The sequence below is a fragment of the Scomber japonicus genome, chromosome 14, assembly GCF_027409825.1.
Source record: "Scomber japonicus isolate fScoJap1 chromosome 14, fScoJap1.pri, whole genome shotgun sequence".
Lineage (NCBI taxonomy): Eukaryota > Metazoa > Chordata > Actinopteri > Scombriformes > Scombridae > Scomber > Scomber japonicus.
In genome coordinates this window covers 23,822,317-23,844,927 of record NC_070591.1, presented here as the reverse complement: position 1 = coordinate 23,844,927, position 22,611 = coordinate 23,822,317, and the positions used below count along the sequence as shown (strand labels likewise).

Sequence of the window (22,611 nt, the reverse complement as noted above, 5' to 3'; positions counted from 1 at the left end):
TAACTTCAAATGGCAGGAGCCTTTGTCCCATATGTGGGCTGCTTATTTTAGATGAATACTGTCTCCCGGTTGGAAGCACAGGACAGCCAATATAAAGAGAATCAATATGAATCCCACACTCTGTCTAGCCAGCAACAACTTTTTTGACACCCTTTTTTTTCTGGAAACTCAGGCACAAGCTAGAATAGCTCACTTTTTCACAGCTTACTTCATCTGAGAGCTGATGATTTGGTATTCTGCCTGGATGGTGGAGGGTGTCATCTTGCATTATCTCTGTTTGCATAAAATGGCTATTAGTGATAGGAGCTCTCTATATTCACAGGTGTCAGAGATGGATTCATTGTGTGATCTTAAGGCCCTTTAATTTCGAATATAATGAAACAGCAAGATGGAAAGTGTGTGTGTGGGTGGATCTGCCAGTGGTGCACTGCTTGTCTTACTATCAGAGAATTGGCTTCTTATTAGTGTAATTACATTCGTTAGCATAAGCCCATCCTTCCAATTGACAGGGGACAGAATCTTATAATAGACTGTGTCAGCCGCGTCCCTCTTGAATATTAAGATTTTGTTACGCACATAAACAAGAGGAGTGTAGTGGTCTCTCTAAAGCAAGTTAAATGCACTTAAGATTATGACAGACTTTGTGTTTCTAATTATTGCAAAGTAACTTTGTAAATGCTCTTGGAGGTTATTCCTGCAAGAACTTCAGGAACTGATATTGCGTGCGGGAGTTTGTTTTACTTGTTGTACAACTCCCCGTGCCTTTGCTGTGAGAGACAGTCTGCAGATACAGACTTTGATGACTGAAACTGACACATAAGACAGAAAAAAAAGCAATAAAGTAATCCAAGTAACCTTTTCCACTCTCAAACTACTTTCAAAGGAGGAGAGCCCGGACTAAGTGGGGCTTAAAGCTCTTCCAACTGGCACTACTCCTCACAGACCTCAAACCAAATGCCCAGTGGAGGCCAGTTTTATATTTGGACATCAGTATTTTTGTACACTCCTGTTTTAATCATTAATGTTATGCTTGCCGTGCAAATGTTTAATATGTCAAGCACCCTGCAATCTACTTTTTAACCAAGCTGGACTTTCACCGCCCATCTAATGTGTTTATGTGAGGAAGCTAATAGTGGACAGGAAGAGCTGTAACTGAGAAAAGCAGAGTGGTCTGCCAGGCTTGTTTTGTTTGAGTGCATAAAGTTTTCTACTACATTTAGAAAGCTTTATCTAGGGAATATTTGTGTGTATGCACGGCTATGCGGTAATGTTAGTCCTCTATTTATATGTCTGTGTGTGTGTGTGTGTGTGTGTGTGTGTGTGTGTGTGTGTCGTAAGGTTTTTTTTTTATGTTGCTATGAACAGAAAGCACGCCTGGTGAGTGAGAGTGTCCTGGAGCAAGACAGCCTTCACAATATCCCAATGATCAGTTCTGCAGAAAGAATATCCCTGAAAGCAGTGTTGTAGACTGTGCTGTAATGGCCATGGATGTAAGAAAAGAACAGAGGATGGGCTATTGATATAAAAGCTCTATCTGCTATTTCCATTTAAAGACTAAAAGCTATAAAATAACCGCAATCTTGTTTGAAAAAAAAGCATTTTATCAGTTACTATTAGTTTCAGAGTTAAAAATGTAATTTTCAGCTTTAATTTCTTATTCTTGATATCAAAAGAAGGGATCTGATAAAGATAAAGGCTAGCCCGCAGGAGCATGCTGGCATCTTAGAAAATGTAACCGACGTAATAATATTTGGTAATAGTAAAGACAACATCGACAAGGTCAGAGAAAGGCTGCTAATCTTTCCTTCTCAATAATGTTGAACAAATTACCTTCTTCCTCATCTAGAGAGCCGTTTTTAGTGCCACATCTTGTCTTTGCCACCACTGTTTCTGACCCGTGTCATAACATGAATATAAACACGAAATCTCTTCAGATAAATAAATGTGTGACATTGCCCGATTTCCAACGTCGCCTTTTGATAGTCAACATGTTAAAGCTTTTGCAGAACCATAAATCAGTCCTGATGCCTACAGCGACACCACAACTCTGAAGTGTAATTCAGGCTTAAGTGAGATTTGTTCCACAGGCTCAAGAGAGTAATCTACCACCTACCGAGGCTGTTATTGCAGCACCATAACTCGCCTCTCCCTTATGTAAATCAATCCCCTGTCATGATATTGAAACTTGAAGATTAACTGCTGAACTTTTGTAGTGACCAGAATTTTTCCACCTTCATTTATTTCCCACTCCTTCATTTCTATTTTTAGATTGCAGTAGTTGTTTGTGCAGCGGTGCATGATGATGGAAGGGAGGTTTTTGGAAGCCATATTTTGGGTTTGTGCCGCATTGAGACACTGCACTGCAGACAGATGTCACAGTGATGTTGTGTGTCGTATTGGGACACTGCTGTATCATCATCTCATAGCCACATAGTAGTCTGTGGGGACCTCAATGTCAGCACAGGTTGAGAACCTGACACTCAGCGCAAATGGAGACCAACATGTTCCACCAGACAAAATGACAGAGTGGGAAACAAACATGGGCTGCAGCTCTTAAAGCTCTGTTGCTCACTGGGCCTGTCCATAGTCAGCAGCAGTAGGTTTCGAGGGGTTTCCTATGTTAAGTAGACCTACAGCATATCTCTGTATAACAGTACAGTCGATTATTTAATCACTAACCTCAGTCTGGTGTCTCTTGGAGCATTCACTGTCAGCCCATTAACAGCACTGTCAGAACACAGCAACACCACAGTTGACCTGAACTGATCAACATGCAATCATTAAGTATCAAAGTAACCAAACTACATACTATTAAAAAAAGGTACAAGTGGAAGGAAGGTAGTGTGCAAACCTCTCAAAACACAAATACAACAGAAAACTCGAAATAATGCATGCAGAGCAGTATCAGGACAATACCTACTAATTTTTAAAAAAAATACAAAGTGACCCTAACACACTCCATAACAATGCCATCACATACAGAGAGATCATAGAGAGAAGCTCCCTCAGCCAGCTGGTTCTAGGACTCTGTTCACAAACATAAGCAGAGCTCCCAGACAGAAATCCCATTAGACTAAACCAAATTAGAAGAAAAACAAAAGAGAGAACTATTTGCACATTGGACATAATTAACCAAAAAAACCAGAGCAAGCTGAAATGCCATTCGTCCCTAAATAGAGAATACTCAGCGGCAGATTACCTGATCACTGTGACCGATGCAAAACTAAGACAATCCTCAACCATGAAATCCATTAGCATTGAAGATTGTCAATCACCTGTGTACCCCTTCACTGACCATTTACACTGTGCTGATGTCTGTACATAGACCAAACACACACGTGTATATATATTTATTTATTTCAAACGGCAACCTTTTTTGTTTTTTTTATTCCATGCTTGCTTGTGCAATGTAAATGTTGGTTTCCCATGCCAATGAAGGTATACAGGAATAGACAAAATGACTGCTTTATTTTAACAACTTATGCTCATCCTGTTGGCATGTGCAGTATTTTAGCTAATCACTGATCCATTAAATTGGATATAGCTGTTTTTTTAATGGATCCTCTACCTTATCAGAAGCTGGTGCCACCAAACGACATCAAAGGCGGTGACAAAATGAGTGACACCTCAGGAGCCTTACTCATGCATGTGTTATATGTGCTGATTCTCAGCCAGTGACAAATTCCCACCAAAGGGCAATGTGATTGTCCTTGCCATCAGCCTGTCTGTTAAGAGGAGCATGAGGTTAAGTGAGCCCCTATAATGCAGGATGAAAAAAGAAGGACCACATCGAAGCACATCATGCCATTTTCACTGAGCTTGATGGTATAATGGCTTTCTGTCACCGCAGGAGCTTTAGTACAAAGCGGACCACCTGATAGAGCAAGTCACCATGACAACAGTGCCAGGAGCACACCGGGAACTGATAACCTGTAAGGGAGGAAAAAAAGACAATTCCAATTTGTTTCCGTATATAGATCATCTGTTGGTTTTCACATTCAGAGGAAACTTGTCGTCTTGCCATATTGACATATTGACCTGGAGTCAAGGTGCTGTCCTCAGCTGTGAATATTGGGCAACAGGTGCCAAACGCAAGGTTGCTTTTTCTCATTCATTTTTTCCCCATTTGACTCACTTTCTTGGCCAGCATCACGGAGCTGTAAGCCATAAAAGATTCATGTTGGTGGAGAGGGCTTTCGCTCTCACCGTGCAAGAAGAATCACTCTGGATGTTTTATTTCTTCCTGTCCATTCACATGACAAGTTCCTATCAGACCTGTCATTTCTGGATAGTATTAATGCTCGGAGTAAAAATCTGCAAGATGTGACTGGCTTGTCTATGTCTATGAATACTCCCTTTTGCTGTATAAGACATTTATCTTTATTCTCTATTGAATAACAGCTGAATAAAGAGTATTATTAGTGAGGGGTTGGATAGATCCATGATTTTGTCATCTCATGGCTGTTAATAGTACTTCACTGCTACAGTGAAGACTCTACAAAACAACAATATTGTATTAAAATGCTACTGCTTGCAGCTCATTGAGTTTTCTGCCATAAACCAGGGCGATCCTGCCTTATGTCTCTAATTTACTTCTTGTTGCTTCACAGCTGCTCTTAAGTAGCAGCTATTAGCTTGGCTTGATTTATGCTCTGCTCTCAGCTCCTGAGAGTTCATAGCCTGGCTTTATAAAAGGGGATTTCAGCTCTCTCCCAGAAAGGTTACGAAGGCCATCACATTAGCTGTGACATGATGGAAAATGGGCTCTCACATGCTTTGAGTGCATAATGTACAGTATGCATGAGTGTGGCGTGCTTGCTACATATCAGCTACAGGAAATGATACTTACTCACTGAGTGTCTATGTATGTTCTTCATTGCAGCTAAGCTTCCAGCACAAGGTGGGGGTGCTTTACTGTAAGGCCGGCCAGAGCACAGAGGAAGAGATGTACAATAACGAGAGTGCTGGACCAGCTTTGGAGGAGTTTTTGGATTTACTAGGACAGAGAGTTCGCCTCAAAGGCTTCACCAAGTACAGAGCTCAGCTGGATAACAAGAGTAAGATAAAACATGCATTACACACACCAAACTAAACACACACATTTCTAATCCTGCTGAGTGCAGATGCTCTGTTCTATTACATATGGCTTTCTTTGAGCCTGCAAGCTTTTTTAAAGCTTGTGTATCTTTAATCTTGGTCTAGATTCATGTCTTATTATATCATCAGATTATCTAAAACAGTGGCCATTTGTCATGAGGCCTGCGACCTTAACTGCCTTGTCCTGTGTTACAGCGGACTCCACCGGCACACACTCTCTCTACACCACCTACAAGGACTACGAGCTGATGTTCCACGTGTCCACCATGCTCCCCTACACGCCCAACAACAGACAGCAGGTCGGTAAACTTCACACCTCACACTCTATCCCCTCCAGCAGACCACCATGCCTGCCTATCTGTGTGGTGGGCCTGTGTCTGTAGTGGTAATAAATCCCTGAGTAGATTCCTCTTTCAGGATATCTTCAATTCAGGCTTGTGCCAATCTTTCCCAGAGGCTTGTTCCGCCACGGTAATGACCTATCAGTTGAAAGCATGAGCATTGCCATGGTAACAGTACCCCATAGTAGGATTTTAATCAATGTATCCCCAGGGGCTGGACTTGACATTGTATTAGATGTGCCTCTATGTCTGTCTGTGCTAACAAGTGGAATTAAGTGGATGCAGTGCTGGACTGGTGAGCGATGGCCCGATATAGCCGCGATTACACAAGATCACCATCTCAGTCTCTGCATTGCTTTTATGGAAGTACTGTTTTGAGCTCATAAAAAAACAGCACGGCCATACTGAAATATTAAAAGTGAATAGGGAAGGGGGGAACAGGGAGGGGAGAAGGGCATGAGACACTGCAGAGACTTAATCTCTCATGTGCATCAAAAAATGTCTGATTGCCAGGATTTTCAGGGGCTTCTTTCTCTTTTCTTTTCTCCTCCTCCAATTGTACATGAGGGAGTGGGGTTGTTTAATTTAATCCCCGGCAGTAATCTTCCAGCAGAGCTTGCCCCACTCATCCCTTCATCCTTTCCAATTCACCTCTGCACCCTCTAATCCTGCTGGTTTTGGGCTCTTGCTGACCCACACTGACAACTTTATACCAAACATTCCATGACTATCTGCACAATCCAACAAAACAAGCAGTCTAAATTAGGTTTTGGGGGAATATATCTCCTTCACCCTAAACACCCTTTATCCTGGTTTTGGACATTACAGTTCAGGTTTAAAACATCTGATTGTATCAGTGAGTTAACCTGAAAACTAGGTATTTTAAAGGTTTGGTTTCCAGCAACAGACATCACATATCAAGTTTGACTCTTGAGATTGAAATGTTATGGGAAACTGGGAGAAACCGAATGCATGCTTAAGTGAGGGCTTGGTCCGAAATGGATTTGCTTCACCTTGAAACTTGTAGGAGACCTTGTTTTTACTCTGAATCTTAGTCGAAAGGAATGCAAGTAAAATGTGAGCACTCTTTAGTCACTATTTATTTGATGCATTTTCTTCTTGTGTTTAACTTATTTCTCTTTCTTTTTGTAGTTATTAAGGAAGAGGCACATTGGCAACGATATCGTCACTATAGTATTCCAGGAGCCCGGGGCCCTTCCTTTTACTCCAAAAAACATCCGCTCTCATTTCCAACATGTGTTTGTCATCGTCAAAGTCCACAACCCCTGCACTGATAACGTCTGCTACAGGTAAATAGAACATGCATGCATCACGCCTGCGAGGCTCTCTTAAAGCTCTTTCACTCAACATCTGAAGCTGATGGCATAGAGTCAAGCCACCAAAAATTCCAGTGCTTTACCATGGGATAAAAAGCAAATTAATATCCTCAAGTCAATTTAGGGAAACGTGTTTATCTTTTGATGTCGCATAAATGTCTTTATGCCAAAATGGCTCTACACGAACTTTTAAGAGCACTTAATTTGAAAGAATAATAATAACAGCCTGCTGAGTGCTCTCTGTGGTTTCTGTCATGACTAAATAGTAATGTGCAGGAATCACAAGCCTCTTTTGATCTGTTCAGTGATGATACAGTTATTATCTTCAGAGACACCTTGAAATTATGACTTAGAACTCTCTCCTGAAGTGTTTCTGAAGTCAAGACGACTCTTGTTAATAACATAGCATTTGTTGAACGGAACAAGATTAAGCTGAGCTCCTCTCCGTCTTTCCACCAGAAATAATTTCCCTGAAAGCTGTATAATTTCAACACTCTTCAAATAGCTACTCATTATATGTACAGTTTAATACTCTTTCACTTTTTGTATTTTCTCTTCACTGTCATCATCACAGTGCCACACTTGATTCATTGATTTCATCCTGTTTTCCAGCGTGGCTGTGTCCAGATCTAAAGATGTGCCTCCATTCGGCCCCCCTATTCCCAAGTCTGTGACTTTCCCAAAGTCAGCAGTTTTCAGGGACTTCCTGCTGGCCAAGGTCATCAATGGAGAAAACGCTGCACACAAATCAGAGAAGTTCCGAGCCATGGCGACTCGTACACGGCAGGAGTACCTGAAGGATCTTGCGGAAAACTTTGTTAGCACAGCTACTATTGACTCTGCTGTCAAATTCAGCTTCATCACCCTCGGGGCCAAGAAGAAGGAGAAGGTGAAACCCAGGAAGGATGCACATCTGTTGAGTGTGGGAGCCATCACTTGGAGCGTCCGCGCTCGGGACTTTGGTCAGTCAATAGACGTGGACTGCTTGCTCGGCATATCCAATGAGTTCATTGTGCTCATTGAGGAGGAATCAAAAAATGTGGTCTTCAACTGCTCTTGTCGTGACGTCATTGGATGGACCTCAGGGATTATGAGCATTAAGATCTTCTATGAGCGCGGGGAGTGTGTCATGCTGTCAGCTCACGACAACTGCGGAGAAGACATCCGGGAGATGGTGCAAAGACTAGAGGTAAGACCCTTAAAGACTTAGCTGCAATCATTTTAAAGTTCTTAATGTCTGCTGAGTATCAAATGTTTTAAATCATGTCATACCATACAAAGGGAATAAAAGATATACCGACTTGTGGAATTTCATAAAAGCTCTCTTGAATCTTGGATGTTATAACCACCTATAAAACATCTTAGTTTGATATAGGGTTTGTTTCCGATTCTGAGACAGTGAGACTTAAATGGATTAACCAAGATTGAGCCTAGACTCTAGCTAGGCTGGCAATAAAACACAAACCTGTGATAGATTAAAACCAACTAATCTAAGATTATAACTCATTTAAGCACCAACAGCAGTAGTCAAAAAGTAGCAACACATTATGATATTAGCAAAGTAGAGAGGCAGTTTAACATTATCAAAGCATAACCGTTTACTGTGTATATCTTTGCTTTGATGTCCCGCTTTTAACATGGCCAGCAGCCAAATATTTGGGTTGGCTGGCACCTTTTAGTAGTTATGGTCCCATTAACTAATAATAAGGGAAATACACAGCATAGTATATCCTGCACAAGAAGTAGAAGGTGGAGTCATAATTTGTCATCTTAGATTCCATTTAATCCACAATGGGTTTGTTTTACACGCCTGAACTGCATGGCACATGAAGGAAAGTGGCTGTCTTTACTTTAAATGGTGCAGTGAGGCATTTTAACTCTGGGATAGTTGTAGAGTTGTGGTCTTTCTGTGGTAAAACAATACATTCAGTAAATATTACTCCTGTCACTGTAGCTTTACTGCTCACCACAAACCTTGTTATTTTATTTTCATCATTATGTCAGCAAAACCGTTGCTTGCTTAACCTATATCTATCCTGTCAAGTCTTATATGATTCTGCTCTACACTGAGCTCCTGATATTTCCTTTTCTTTCCTTGTGTTTCTTTCACTGTCTTTTTTTTCTCTTCAACACTTGTAAACCTATGCCTTTCTCGACTTTCCCCTCATGTGTCCACCTGGTCCTCTTTGAGTTATCCAGGGATGTGAGTGTCACTTGAATGTGAAACTGTAAAGTGAAGTCAACAGAATCCTGAGAGGATTATAGGCCTCCCGTTGATAGCTTTATTTGGCTCATCACACAGAATCTGCAGAGGTGTATGGCCGACCGTTTAGGTCACACAGTCGCAGATGTTGTCCCACCCTCGATCAGGATAAAGCTTTTTGAAACATCACAGCATTTCTGTGAAAAAAATAAATAAATAAAAAGATAACAAAGCCAGAGCCACTCCATGCGGCAGACAGTTCATTTAATGGAATGAAAGATTAGCAGTAATGGGATTTTGGCCCATTCTTGAATTGGTGGGTTCAGGTACAGAAGGAGGCAGCTTAAACAGGACACCAACCCAGTTTTGAAGGGGAGGAGAGAAAACACAGAAACATTTTTGGGTCTGAAAGACTAAGAATAGCGGACACTTGGCCTCCTACTGCTTCACTCCTATTGAGAGCTACACACTTAGTCCAAGTCCTCTCATCCCCATTCTGTAGTTCTGCCCTGGCCATCTGTAACACTCCATGGCGCTGGTTACATTGTGTGATTTTGGGGTCAGGTAGCTAGGTCCTGGTTCCTCAGCCTGGACGCTGGCATGTGATGCCTCGTTTCCACTCCTTGTGTTACTGCAAAGGCTTGTTTTTCCTATTCTAGTTTCCACGATTTGTGCACTGATCCTCTAATCAGGCAACCCTTTGTTTCCTTTAAATAACATTGAGGTTGAATCCCAAAATCCAAACCTGAGCTGTGCATGACCTTATTTCTTCCTGCGTACACCACTACACTCATCCCTCTCAGTCCGTCTTTGGCAGCCTCATCAACACTGAAAATTTGAATGCATCCTAGCCAGAAAACCATTGGTTCAGCCAATAACACGGAAGTAACACTCCATTTCCTGCTAAAAACCTGAACATGAATCTTATTCTTCTGAGGATTATGAAAGACGGAGATAATTACACCTTTGTTATATCATACATAGCCTACGTCATACACTTTACAGATTAGAGTAGGTAAAAAGAAAAAAACTAAATGTGTGCACCAGTACAAAGAGCTTTGCGTATCCTCACCACCTCAAATACCACAAGAATCTGAAAAAAGTATTTACCATAATTAATCTTGAGAGGACACGGGTGTCATTCAGTGTCTACTCCACTCATCATAAGAAAGGACAGAGCAGGATATATTAGCATTTGTGATTAGCCAAAGGACATCACATTCTCATTCACTATGCTAATCCCAACTCACATTTTCTGTCCACTTATCCACTGGATTTGTGAGGGAAATTTCACGGGAGAAGCTCAGAATAAGTAATAATAAGCGGGTGGCCATTTGTGTTACCCACACAGACAGTGTGACAGCAGCAGTAGACACATTTGGATATGAGCTGACGATGCAGATGCATACTTCGTCCCAAAGGTGTCTGTGTTTTCCTAAATGTCCCAGAGGTTGACTCGAGTCATGTTTCATTGGTGGGATTTACAGGCTGCCGGACCTGTGATGTAATGCGAACCAGGCCGGACAGTGAACAGTTTGCCCACTGTAACACACACAGGAGGCCATCGTGAGAGCACAACTAAAAGCTTTGTGATAACCTCCTGCTCTCCAGGGTGTTGCTAAGCTGGGTTGCCACGTGTTTAGCTTTTATGAGACAAGTCATCTTGGCTCGGGTGCCATGTATGCTCTTTTTTTATTGTGTTTTGTTTTGTTACCTGAATGAAGTTCAGGCAGCCTTTCACATCTTGTATGTGTGTTTGTGTTTGTCTTTATGTAATGAATGCATCATGTGCTACAACTCAATATTTACTCTCATAAAGTGCAATAATATATCATTCTTGGGAATGCCACAGTGTAATCCCATCTATTTATGTGTATTATTACTTCAGGCGTTCTACATCTACTTTTATTGTTATTCTGTTGTTTTTATTAATTTATTTGTTTTCGGACTAGTGTTGTGTGGTTGTGTGACACTATGTTGTACTGTGTCTGTTTATATTATAACAAACTGAATATATTTGGCTGTTGGTTGGATAAAACAATTTGCAATTCAGATAGATTATAGCAGGCTTTTTTCACTATTTTTTACTGACATTTTGTAGGCAGTTTGATGAATCTGTTAACCAAGCAGATGATCGGATTAGTTCTTTGGCCTTAATCACCAGTTATTTTCAATTCCAATTGGTCAATTTCGTATAAATTGTTTCTATGTCAGAAGATAATAAAAATGCCCAAGTTGCTTGTTTTGTCCAGCCAGCAGTCTGAAGTTCAACTACATTCAATTTCTTAAGTTAGAGAGAAAAGCAGTAGATTCTCAATCAGTTTTTAGTATCATTTATTTGGCAATTCAGTATATAGAATTTCTGTTGGCTATTTAATCAATCAATCTATTAAATGACCAATCATTTTTGCATTTATCAATACCATTTCTAGGTAAATGCTGACTTAACTTGCTCTATTTTTCTCTGTTAAGTAAAACTAGGCTTTATCACATTAGGTGCCCCTGTCCCAGATATTCATAATGACTCCTACGAGAACCATAAACACACAGCCTCGAGGAAAAGAGTGTCTATCGCTCTTACCAATCTGTGCCTCTGTCCTTTGAAGTTAAGAGGAATGACAAGTCTGTGAGTCATACTACCACAGACGAGGTTGTCAATGTCAAATCTACTTGAGTCACCGCTTGACATCAGATTTGATGCTGATGCCGTTTGCTTCTTAAGGGTGGCGTTGTAGTTTCATGTCACCGGTCATCAGAGCCCGTCATTAGCCTCTGCATGGAAACACTCGCACACACATTCATGTCGCTTTGCAGTTGAAGTTCACCTTTCATATCAAAATAACTTTACAGACCACAAATCCCTCCGATGAGATAATGAGTGTCCGATTAGATTCAGCTGTTATATATTTGGGCCATTTGGAGGAGAACCTGGGAACATTAATTTTCTGGATGGACTGAATAAAGGGCCTTGATGAAAGTATTTAGAAAGCTATTATTTAGGCCTAATGAATTTCTGACAAAGGGCATTTTGATTCATGGTCTCTAATACCCAGGCCAATGTCTTCCTAATACACAGATCATTTACTTCCAGACATTTACCCCAGAGAGCTTTTGGATTTCATTTTTCCCATTTCTCTTGCCCTTGATGGTTTATGTAGAACGGTTGTTTAGTTTGTGGGTCATCTCACCCAAGTGCTCCTCTAGTTTTACCTCTTTTTGAAGGCTGAGGCTTTTGGCATGTGTTCATGGCAGATTTAGGGTGAGGCTGTAACACAATGACGCATTTAGTGAAGTCATAAAGTTTTTAAGTTACTTCTTAGTTTTTTAACTAGCCCACTAACATACTTACTCCTTCCCTCACCATGTGGACACATTGAATCTATCATGGTCCATCATGGTTTTCTCGGGTCCCGTCTCACACAGCAGGGTAGGATTTCTGCCAGTGTGAGAATCTGTTGGAGTGTTGACAGGCCATAGTCTGAGTTAATGTGTCCCTGAAGCCAGCTGCCACTCTGACGCAAATGGAGGCGGTCACCCACAACTGAACCAAGACTAATCTGATCGGTGATTAAAGCTCATTGGATGCAGTATGAGTTTTTTCAGTCATTTTCACCAAAAAATTTACCAGTAAGTCAGTGCACCCATACTTTAGTGTAGCCTGTGTTTAAGCTCAGTCACTTTATACCATCAAGGTGAATGAGGATAGGTTATATTTGCATGATCTCATCTCTCATTATGTGTTTCACATACATCCTGCTGCTGAACTTAAAAGGGTTGCCTGAACTTAGCTTGAACCTGAATTGCATTAAAGCAGAGGATTAGGGAAGGCCACTGCTGAACAAAGTGAGCAACTTAATTTGCATGCATGTGCAAGTGTATGAAGAACCGACTTTTAAGTTTCATCCAAGCACGCAATTGAAGAAGCACTGACTGTCCAGCACCTACTAGCATGCATAACTCTTGGACTGAAGAATGAACTCTTACGTTTCTGCCTGTAGTCTGCAGCACTGTGAGAAAGAGGTGAAGGAGATAATTTATCACACTATATAAATATATGACTGTGTTAGTTGATGCAGGTTTCTTTGTCTTTCTTAGAAGTAAGCTCTAGATAAATTGATTTAGCTCTATGGACCATCCCATGTCTCAGCCGCCAGTTTGATCCAAATTCCTAATGCTGCACCCACTACTATAGTGTGTGTGTGTCCATAGAGAAGGGTATTTTTTAGCTCTCTGTGTGCAGCTCTTAGGTTGAATCTGTTAGCTCTGTGATGTACCCTCTTACTGAGTTCCATTTTGAAAGGTTCTTTGAATTAGCCAAACAAACACGCTCATGCAGTTTTGCCCAAGGACAGGATTTTTACTCTGCTTTGGATTCTCAAATAGTATTTGTGTGTGTGTGTGTATGTGTGTGTGTGTATGTGTGTGAGAGTGTGTCCGTATGTGTTGTCTAGACAACTCGAACAGATCTATTAGAAAAAGATGCCAACTGTACAATGTTGAAGGCTACTGTTGGAATATAACATCTTAGAAAGCTCTTATTAGGACATATTAAGATCATTCAACTTTTGTTGTTTTTCTGTCCATCTCCTGCTTTTTCTCTCTTTTTACTTACTTTACATGCATATCATCTGTAGTCTATTTCATTTGTTACACTTTTTTTCCTACCAAGCCTGTGTTTGTGAAACCCTGTTTTCCTCATATCGCTTGAAAAGAAGAAAATACAAGAGTGATGTAAATGTATTGCAGATGATAATCAAATTGATTTTGATTCTGGTTCCAGATCACCACCAGAGGCTGTGAAACATCAGAGATGACTTTACGTCGGAACGGGCTCGGCCAGCTTGGTTTCCATGTTAACTTTGAGGGTATCGTGGCGGATGTGGAGCCCTTTGGCTTCGCCTGGAAGGCCGGGCTGAGACAGGGCAGCCGGCTGGTGGAGATCTGCAAAGTTGCCGTCGCTACTCTCACACATGAGCAGATGATTGACCTACTGCGCACCTCTGTCTCTGTCAAAGTGGTTATAATCCAGCCTTATGAAGACGGCACCCCTCGAAGGTAACTACCCTACCAATGTTTTCTTGTTTTTACTTGAGTATTAACACTTTGTAACAAGACCACAGACCAATGATGCTTGCAAACAGATGCAGACTCTCTGTTGTCTCTGAATTTTTGGTGTTTTTCTGCAGCTAGTGAGACAGAGAAGTAGGTGCTCTTCTAAAATGTATGAAGTCAAGGTTGTCTGTGTTTTCCTTATTTTTCCTTGCAGCTGGTGCTAAATTAGCTTGACATTTGGTCTCACATTTTAGATGATTAGCATAAAAAAATGCTTATGTAGGGTTTTTGTTGCACAAGTTTGATGTTGTTCTCCACTGATTTCTCTGGAGATGAGACTCTCTTTGTATTGATGTGGCTTTGTTGGGAGAGAAAGCTCCAGCAGGGCTGTAGAGTCACGCAGACACGGACAGTCAGCGTTTCTCACTAATGATAATGAGAGGAGCATTTTGATTAATGGCTCAACTCTCACTGCCATTGTCTGACGGCTCACATTTGCGGATTGCTTTTTTCTATCCTCACACAATCTTCTATTCAGCAATTGGGATGGGAGTGTTTGGCTTTTTAGGACACACACCCGTGGGGAGACTCCCATCACTCTTGTGATAAAGAAGGAAAGGAGCAGATTTCAAACAAACTTTTGTGATGGCAAGAGATGTTGTTTTGTCTGTGAGAGACAGGCAGTCCTGTGAAATCATATCCATCACTCTTTCACACTCGGATTTGCGACATCTTTGTTGTGCTTGTGCTTCACGCCGACAGATTTGTGTACCAGCAATTTCTGTTCCCACTTTTCACCAAGAACACATCAGAATGATTTATCATTGTGCAGTGAGAATACTTCCACTCAATCCCATTTTCTGTTTGTGATGTTGCAGGTGATGCTAATGCTGTAAGCTAATCATTGCAATTAAAAACCCCACAATAACAACAATCAACAAATGTCAATTTTCATTTGTTCTGTGTACATGTTTGTTAACCCAGTGAATTTACAAACTGATCAACAAAAGCTGAAGAATGTTAGTTGAACACTGGTGGGTGACAAATTTAAGATTAAGTCTTATTCATATTGCTTGAAATTTATACTCATGACAGCCTCTTCTGAATGAATACTATGTTAAACAGCTGTGCGTTCAAGTGTGCCATTATGCCAAAGACAGCATAGTAGGTCTATTTAACTGCATCTCAACCTTGCATTCTGGTCTGGCAACAAAGGAGCAACATATTTGCTCTCCCAGATGGTGGGCTAAGATGCGTCGTCTGTGACTCCAACACAGCAGCCTCTCTGGCAGAACCAATGTCTAATCCTCTTACCACGATCTGTGATGATACATGATGATACAACCATAATCGCAGTTCAGGGAAGCAGAAAGCAGACAAAACAAATATCTTCCAAGACTGGTTCTGTGTCGACAAACGCGTGTCCAGCTCCCCAGAGCTGTGGTTACAGGATGGAGGATTTGGTAAATGAAGCATTTGGCGTGGTTTCTGTGCCAGTGTAAGACATCTGGCTTCGTTTGAGTGACACCACTGAAGCCTGTGAAGGTACTTAGGACATGGTTTTAAAAACACCATGCTACATAGCATTGTGCCCAAAAGCATGCTCTAAAGCATGCTGTGGGTCCATAATGGATGGTATGATGAGTACTGGACTGAGCTTGACCCATATATGGTGTTTGCTAACAGATGCATCTGGCAGATTAGTAGGTATTGCAGTGGGAGACCTTACTGGTCAGTGTTGTTGAGCTGTGCTGGGAGATTTCCCCTTCTTACTGCAGCACAATTTTTCATTGTCACCTCATGAGAACCAAAAGGCTCTTGTGAATTTTCTCCCAAGACTTTCAACAAATCAAGAGGTGAGAGGTCAGGTGAAGAATCTCGAGGGCCCTCAACTCTTTTCGCTGCTGCGTCTTCGAGTCACTAAAGTGTTGCAGTCAACAATAAGTGCTCCAGTTTCTCCACTATTATCTCAAAGGAAAGGAATTCAGCAGGGGCTTGAAGGCCCCAGTCAGTCCCCTGTGGCCAGAGAGATGGGGGTTAGTCTAACAACAATGGACAAGTGTCTCATGACCTCCAGACAATGTACCCTGGCTCCACACTGCTACCATGACAGGAAAAAATGTTTTCATAAGCACATGTAGAGGCTAGAAGGAGCAAGTTTCCTTGTTACTGTTTAGTCTTCTTAAAGGAGACCTACTATGCTTTTCCTTAGTTTCAGTCATATGCATATTACAGTACATTGTCAGATGTTCATATTAAACGTGGCCAAAGTATCAAACAATGATGTAAACGTATGTAAAAGTAATTACTGTGTGAAAAGGCACCGGCTTCAGACTGCTCTGAATACGCAGTTTCCAACATTTTTTTCTACTTTCAGCCAGAGCCGATGTTGGCTCATGACAGATTTCTATATATGGTCACCTGCTCCACGCATAATGTGCAAGTCCACTGCTCTGCTACACTAACATTATGGTGTTTTTCTATTGTTTTGGAGTAGTCAAACCAAACCATGTCTCGAGTCAAGCTGTTACACTGTGAGTGTTTTTCCACTACACAGCACAGCAAAGTAAGATAAGCAGTTTACCTGTTGGAAATGTTCTCCAAAGCTGGAAATCTGGCCAATCAGAACAGAGTGGACTTATCAGGAGGGGAGCCTTGAGGCAGTTAAGACTGCCTGTTAGAGACAGAGGCTGAATAAAGAATCAGAGTTTTTTTAAATGTGAATCATGCAAAACTACTCTAGCAGAAATGGGAATAACAGGTCCTCTTTAATTTTGTGATTTCTCATGATTCAAGGAGGATTGATGGGGTCATCCAGCTGCTAAAATAATGTTGATTGAATTTCTTTTGAAGAAAAATCATTTTGAAAGATCATTTAGACTGTGTGGCACTGTTTTGTGGTAGAGCTCCTAAAGCTGTTTATGCCTTAAACAGCTTTACCCTGCTTAGTTTGAAGCCAGAGCAGATATGGCTCTAATATTAGCCTTACCTAGTACTGTATTTATTTACACTGGAGGCAGGATGTGGTTTTAGCCCAGTGCAATACCAGAGGCTTTTCCATCATCACTCTGAAAAGCTTTAAACAAGTTCAACATGTTAGCCTTGGATCAAACTAATGAGAAAAAGATGAAAAAGATTAGCTCTTTGAAACAGGAATGCAATGTACAGAACATGGCAGTGATTGTATGTTTAGTAGACTGTGTTTGGTATATGGTCATCAGAGATGTAAGAGTAAACAAATGGATCAGTACAATATGGACACAAGACATATAGACTGTAAAAGAAACAGAAAGCAGCTTTGTCTTTAGAATATCAGCCATATGCCATATAGTTTTTTATTATAACATATTGTGCATTATAGATTTTTGATAGCAAAGATGTATGTATAAGATGGTGGATAACCTGAATTTAAGTGGGTTCAACCTGCTCAAGACCCCTGCCGATAATGAGTATTGCCTGCGACATTCAGATGGCCACTTGTGACCTTTCCTTTGAAGTGTCATCAGACTTGTCATCATGGATTTTCATCTGGACTGAAGTTAAGCCGGATTTCTCACTTCCCATGCCGACACCCTGTGAAAGAGAGCACAGCTAAACCAAAACTCAGAACCTGCATCACAAATTGCACCGCTTAATCCCCTCACTTTCTTCACGGGGGCCATTCTTTCATTAGATCAGTTTGCAAAGAAATCATTGAAACTGCTTTTTTTTTTTGCAAACCTATACACTTTTCAGCACACCTTATTTAATGAACCTCTAGACAATGGTCTCCAAAGAGCTGGTGGAGGTCACAACCTCTGTGGCTCTTTGCTGTGACATGGACTCTGACTGTGGGAATGGATTAGCACGTCCTTCAGTTGCTGGCCATGTCATTAAAGTGACAGCTCCCTGACTGAGGTCTAAGGTCCTGTTGTCACACTGATCTATTGTAATTTGTTAAGAGCCAACAGCTGAATGAGTTGATTGTTCACCTCCAACAGGACACAAACTGAGCATTTTCTCAAAATGAACACTGTTGTTATTTTAGCAGTCGTGAACTTGTTGCAATTGTGTTGTCAAATTCTTTCCTCCTGTAAGTTAGACATCGATCTATTTGAGTTGACTGGAAGTTTAGTTTTAAGTTGTGGATGTTTTCTTTCCCTCCAAGCTTATACAAGTCATTGTGGTGTAATTTATAGCCTGTAACATTTAGCTGTGCAGCAGGAATCAGGAGGAAGCAGACAGTATGTAATTCCTCACCAATTCCTCTCCTTATGGCTGGATGTGTCTCACAGCCACTCCTTCACCACCAGCCTCCAGCTCAAGTTTAACTGTTGACCAAACACCAGTTTCCTGCTGTTTCTCCATGATTTATACACATGGAGACTGAGTCCCCCTCCTATACATTACAAACAAGAAGCACATTCCTTTTATATCAGGCCAATACAAAAGGCATGTCCGCTTCCAGCCAAGCTCGCTGGGCGCTGAGGGAGAATATTAGGATCATAGGAGAAATTTACCTTGTCAGTTCATGGTCACTCTGGTGAAAAAAGCACAGCAAGAGACAGCAGCTGAGACCTTTCCTGTTGACAAGCTGTTAGCTAGGTTTAGCTTACTCAGGGCATAATGATGTGTGGCAACCTGGCGTGACCACACATACACAGTTAATCAAGGTAATGAGTGGGTTAGCAGCCCTGTTAAAAGACCAACTGACCATCAGTCTCCAGGATTTAACACTCTTGTTAGCATCCTTTTATTCTGACACCATTGAAAGACCTCGGGTTACACAAGGAAATAATATAATCGTAGTCAAGCACATATACAATATCACGGCTTTTCTCAATGGAATAGACATTTTCAGGTTATGTACATCTCTGATGCTGTAATGCAGCTCATTATGCTCGCTGTCCCATATATCAAACCAGCGATGCATGCTACATACACACAGTAAATAAATTATGTAAACTGAGGGTTGTAATGCATGCCATTGACAGTCCTTCATCATGGTTGAGGCCAGCTTTGATATCCACCAGATGTGTTGGATGGGCGACATGGTGGAGAGGGAGGAAGCGAGGGATGATCTTCTAGTTAGATCTTATAACACCCACAGCTCCAGTGGGAGGCCAGCTGTAAACAGCCCAGCCACCCATGGCCCAGTTTGATGAAAGGGTCTCCCTGACAGGGATTACTCGCCCCCTCCACCGCAGCCGTCGCAATCAGCAAGCGCACCCTCCTCAAGCCTCACTTTGTGTACATGTATGACCGCAGCAAAGTATACACAGATTTCCCCCCACCCCGACTGGGTTGTGGAAAATGGACTTTGGAGGGGGAGGGGAGGACAGAGTAATCATTAGGGTCATGCTCGAGATGCTTTTGGAGGGCTAGCAGAGCACCCAGGCTGTTTAACCCTGACCCACCACCCTGTAACATCCCTTCCTCCCCCCTTCCAAACATACACACCAAGCTTTTGCCCAAGCCCAGAGATTAATGTTGCATGAAATGGCATCCCGAAACCTGTCCATCCCTGAGATCTCCAGTGTTGTTAACAGTAATGGGATGGAGATGGACAGAGCAAAAGCTTCCTGTGTTGAATATATGATTGAGTGGCAAACTGAGATTTTCTGCTCTATTAACAAACACAAAGTGTTTTCCACTATTTTCAAAAAATTCTCTGATGTGCCTGTAAGCCCTCTGTGTGTGCAAGCGTGTGTGTGTATGTGAATGTCTTTAGGTGCATCTCAGTGCTCTTATTTGATATTTCCTCGCTTGAACTGAAAGTTATTTTGGTCCACCATTTTGTAGGCCATGTCAAAGCTCTTATTTGTGCTCTAAGGAGCAAGGATCAAGGAGGGATCTCTGAGGAGCCATGAGCGAGGATACATGAGAGAATCCTTCACAGAAGTCTTTTACCAGCCAATTTATGGGATATCAGTTATTGATTGGACACTGCAGCTCTTCAAACTCATCTAAAATTTACCAAGGTCACAGAATGGAGACAGATTATAGATTCAACCCAAGTGTATCAGCCCCAGCGTTTATATTTATTTGTTTTCTGTCATCTAGTTAAACATCTGTGTTAATTGATCTGATCAACAAAAGAACCATGAACATTTATTCCCATCATTATCTTTTATCATGGATAAAATTAGAAGTCTTTCTGTCTGCAAGAATCACATTTGAAACGCATTTATATTTTACATAATTTGTTGTCATTTCCATTCAGTCACATATGAGGCTGAAAATTTCAAAGCGTCGGGTTTGATATGCGTTACATCATTTCCATTTTCCCTGAAACATTTAGCCTAATAAATAATTTCAATTTTCAGTGTTCAAAAGACACTGTAATTATATTCTGGATTATTAAATAATGAATTCACAATCAGGATATAAATAAATACAGACGCAAATAATTAATAAATAATATAAACTCATTCTGCCAGTAGAAATGGTTCATGTGCCTCTGAGCAGGACACAGTACGCAGTATAAATACAGAATGCAGGTTTTTATTCATGTGCAGGTGTTTGTTAAACAGGCTAGAGAGAAAAACCCCTGCTGCTCTGCCAGTGATAACTGTGCACCTTTTTTATTATATTTAGGACAGTGCATGTGTGTGCAGACAGAAACTCCATCTAAAGTTGCTCCAGCTGTTAAAGCCAACAGATAGCTGATCCAGCTGTGATTAGCTGCTGTCGTCATCAGAATCGGACGTCACTTCACATCCATTTCTGATGAAGATTGGCTCTCTTCTCTTCATGTATCCTCAATGACACAATTGAGGAAAACATGGATGCAATTTAATGGAACTGAGATGCACCCTATACATGAGTATGTGGTCATGTGTGTCTGTATGCAAGCATACGTGTGTATACAATATCTAGATATCTGCCTCTGGCTAGATAGTTCTTACTGCATTAGTGTGTTGTGGTATTATCATGGTAACACAAAGAAGAAACCCTGCCCCTCCCCCTAGTTTATGCCCAGGACCTCATGATCAGTGGTGGTGTACAGTATGAAGCTCTGTAACAACGGTACATGGTATTGCACAGTAACAAATGTGATCTGGGCTGATATGTAATGAAGCATGTATTTTGTATTAATAGGAAAAAATTACAATGTGTAATGTGAAAGGTGTCACTCATAGTAACAAACCCACAGATACATATCACTGTGTTTTGGTTTGGCCTCACTGCTCTTATAAACCCCATTATCAGCAGCACACCACCAAAAATGCTCAGACAAAGCCACTGTCAGTCGCTACCTGCTCAGCACCACCAAAACAACACACTGCAAAGTTAACAATGTGCCATTAGCAGTTGGCTAGTTTTTGAACATAGTGGAGCATTTGGCTGCTAAAGAGCCAGATGTTTCCCTAAGGAGTTAGCAGAGAGCATAAACAGAGCTAAAGTGAGAGTGAATGTTGGCCTGAAACGTACTGCAAATGAAATTTAATGTTGTTCTGTTTCTGCTGGATGTATGAATACTGTTGCTCTAACACATTCCCTATAGCGACTTTATATGATGGTGATATGTCAGTGTTATGTTAACAGCTATTACCTCAAGAAGTTAAATTAAAACTGATGATACTGCTTGAAAATGTTAGCTGATGTTTTTTGTACAAGCAATGTACAAGCAAGTGATACCAACAATTCAACTGTCTCCCTTGCTGTTCTATTACAGGCTCATGATTGACCTTCAACCTTCTTCCTGTCCTCTCAGGGGCTGCTCCGAGCTCTATCGCATACCCATGGTGGAGTACAAAGTCGACAGCGAGGGTACACCTTGCGAATACAAGACACCCTTCAGGAGAAACACCACCTGGCATCGAGTGCCCACAGCTGCTGGACCACCTTTATCCCGGAGCTCGCCCACACAGGGCCCTGATCGCCTGCAGTGCCAGCAGATCCTCCAGCAGCACCAGGCAGCCATCCCACGAAGCACATCCTTTGATAGGAAGTTGCCAGATGGGTCCAGGTACACTATTTTTTTCCTGTCTCCACTGCCCTTCTTCTCCTATTCCTTTTAGTCCAAAGCTGAATATTTAATTACGTTTTACTAAACCTGCTTATTAGCGCACACTCACTTCCAGACATTTAAAATACAGCTCTTTAGTTTTGTAATGTAGTGAAGTTGATCCACAATTGACATTTGTTTCAAGCAAAGCTGCTGTAGAAACAACTGCTCTATATCAGCCCACACATGCAGGACAGGAAACTGCAAGAGCTGAAACTAGACCTCCATTATCTGTAAACAAACATGACGTCTAGGTCAATGCACCTTTGATTTTTGTGTAATGTCATTTCTAAAATAGAGTTTGACTAGTTTGACCAGCTGGTAATATTCTCATGTGCAGTCCTGTCTCATCAAAGCCAATGAACCCTCTGAATTAAAGCCAAAACAGGAAGCTTTTACAACATTTAGAACAAAAAAAAATCATAATGGAAATGAAAGCTGTAGTTGATTTTATATGACTACTACTAAAGCATTGACCCCTTTGCCTTTATGAGAGTGAAAAATGATATCATGATGAAAATGACTAGTAAAATCCACAAATAGGAAAAACAAACATAATGACACTTAGATATTTTTGGGAGTCAATCTTTC

General features: G+C 41.2%; 1 protein-coding gene across 5 annotated transcripts in view; it reads left to right on the top strand.

Moving 5' to 3' along the window:
• Window positions 1-22,611, top strand: part of LOC128372464 (signal-induced proliferation-associated 1-like protein 2) — an 84,164-nt gene that overhangs the window by 39,891 nt on the left and 21,662 nt on the right. For 4 of the 5 annotated variants that reach the window (XM_053332537.1, XM_053332539.1, XM_053332535.1 and 1 more), the window contains 6 exons: window positions 4,883-5,057; window positions 5,293-5,396; window positions 6,591-6,748; window positions 7,388-7,964; window positions 13,759-14,033; window positions 21,688-21,981. In XM_053332537.1, the coding sequence (XP_053188512.1) occupies window positions 4,883-5,057; window positions 5,293-5,396; window positions 6,591-6,748; window positions 7,388-7,964; window positions 13,759-14,033; window positions 21,688-21,981 (1,583 nt within the window). The remainder of the gene's footprint in view (window positions 1-4,882; window positions 5,058-5,292; window positions 5,397-6,590; window positions 6,749-7,387; window positions 7,965-13,758; window positions 14,034-21,687; window positions 21,982-22,611) is intronic. The other variant, XM_053332538.1, reaches the window with a different exon arrangement.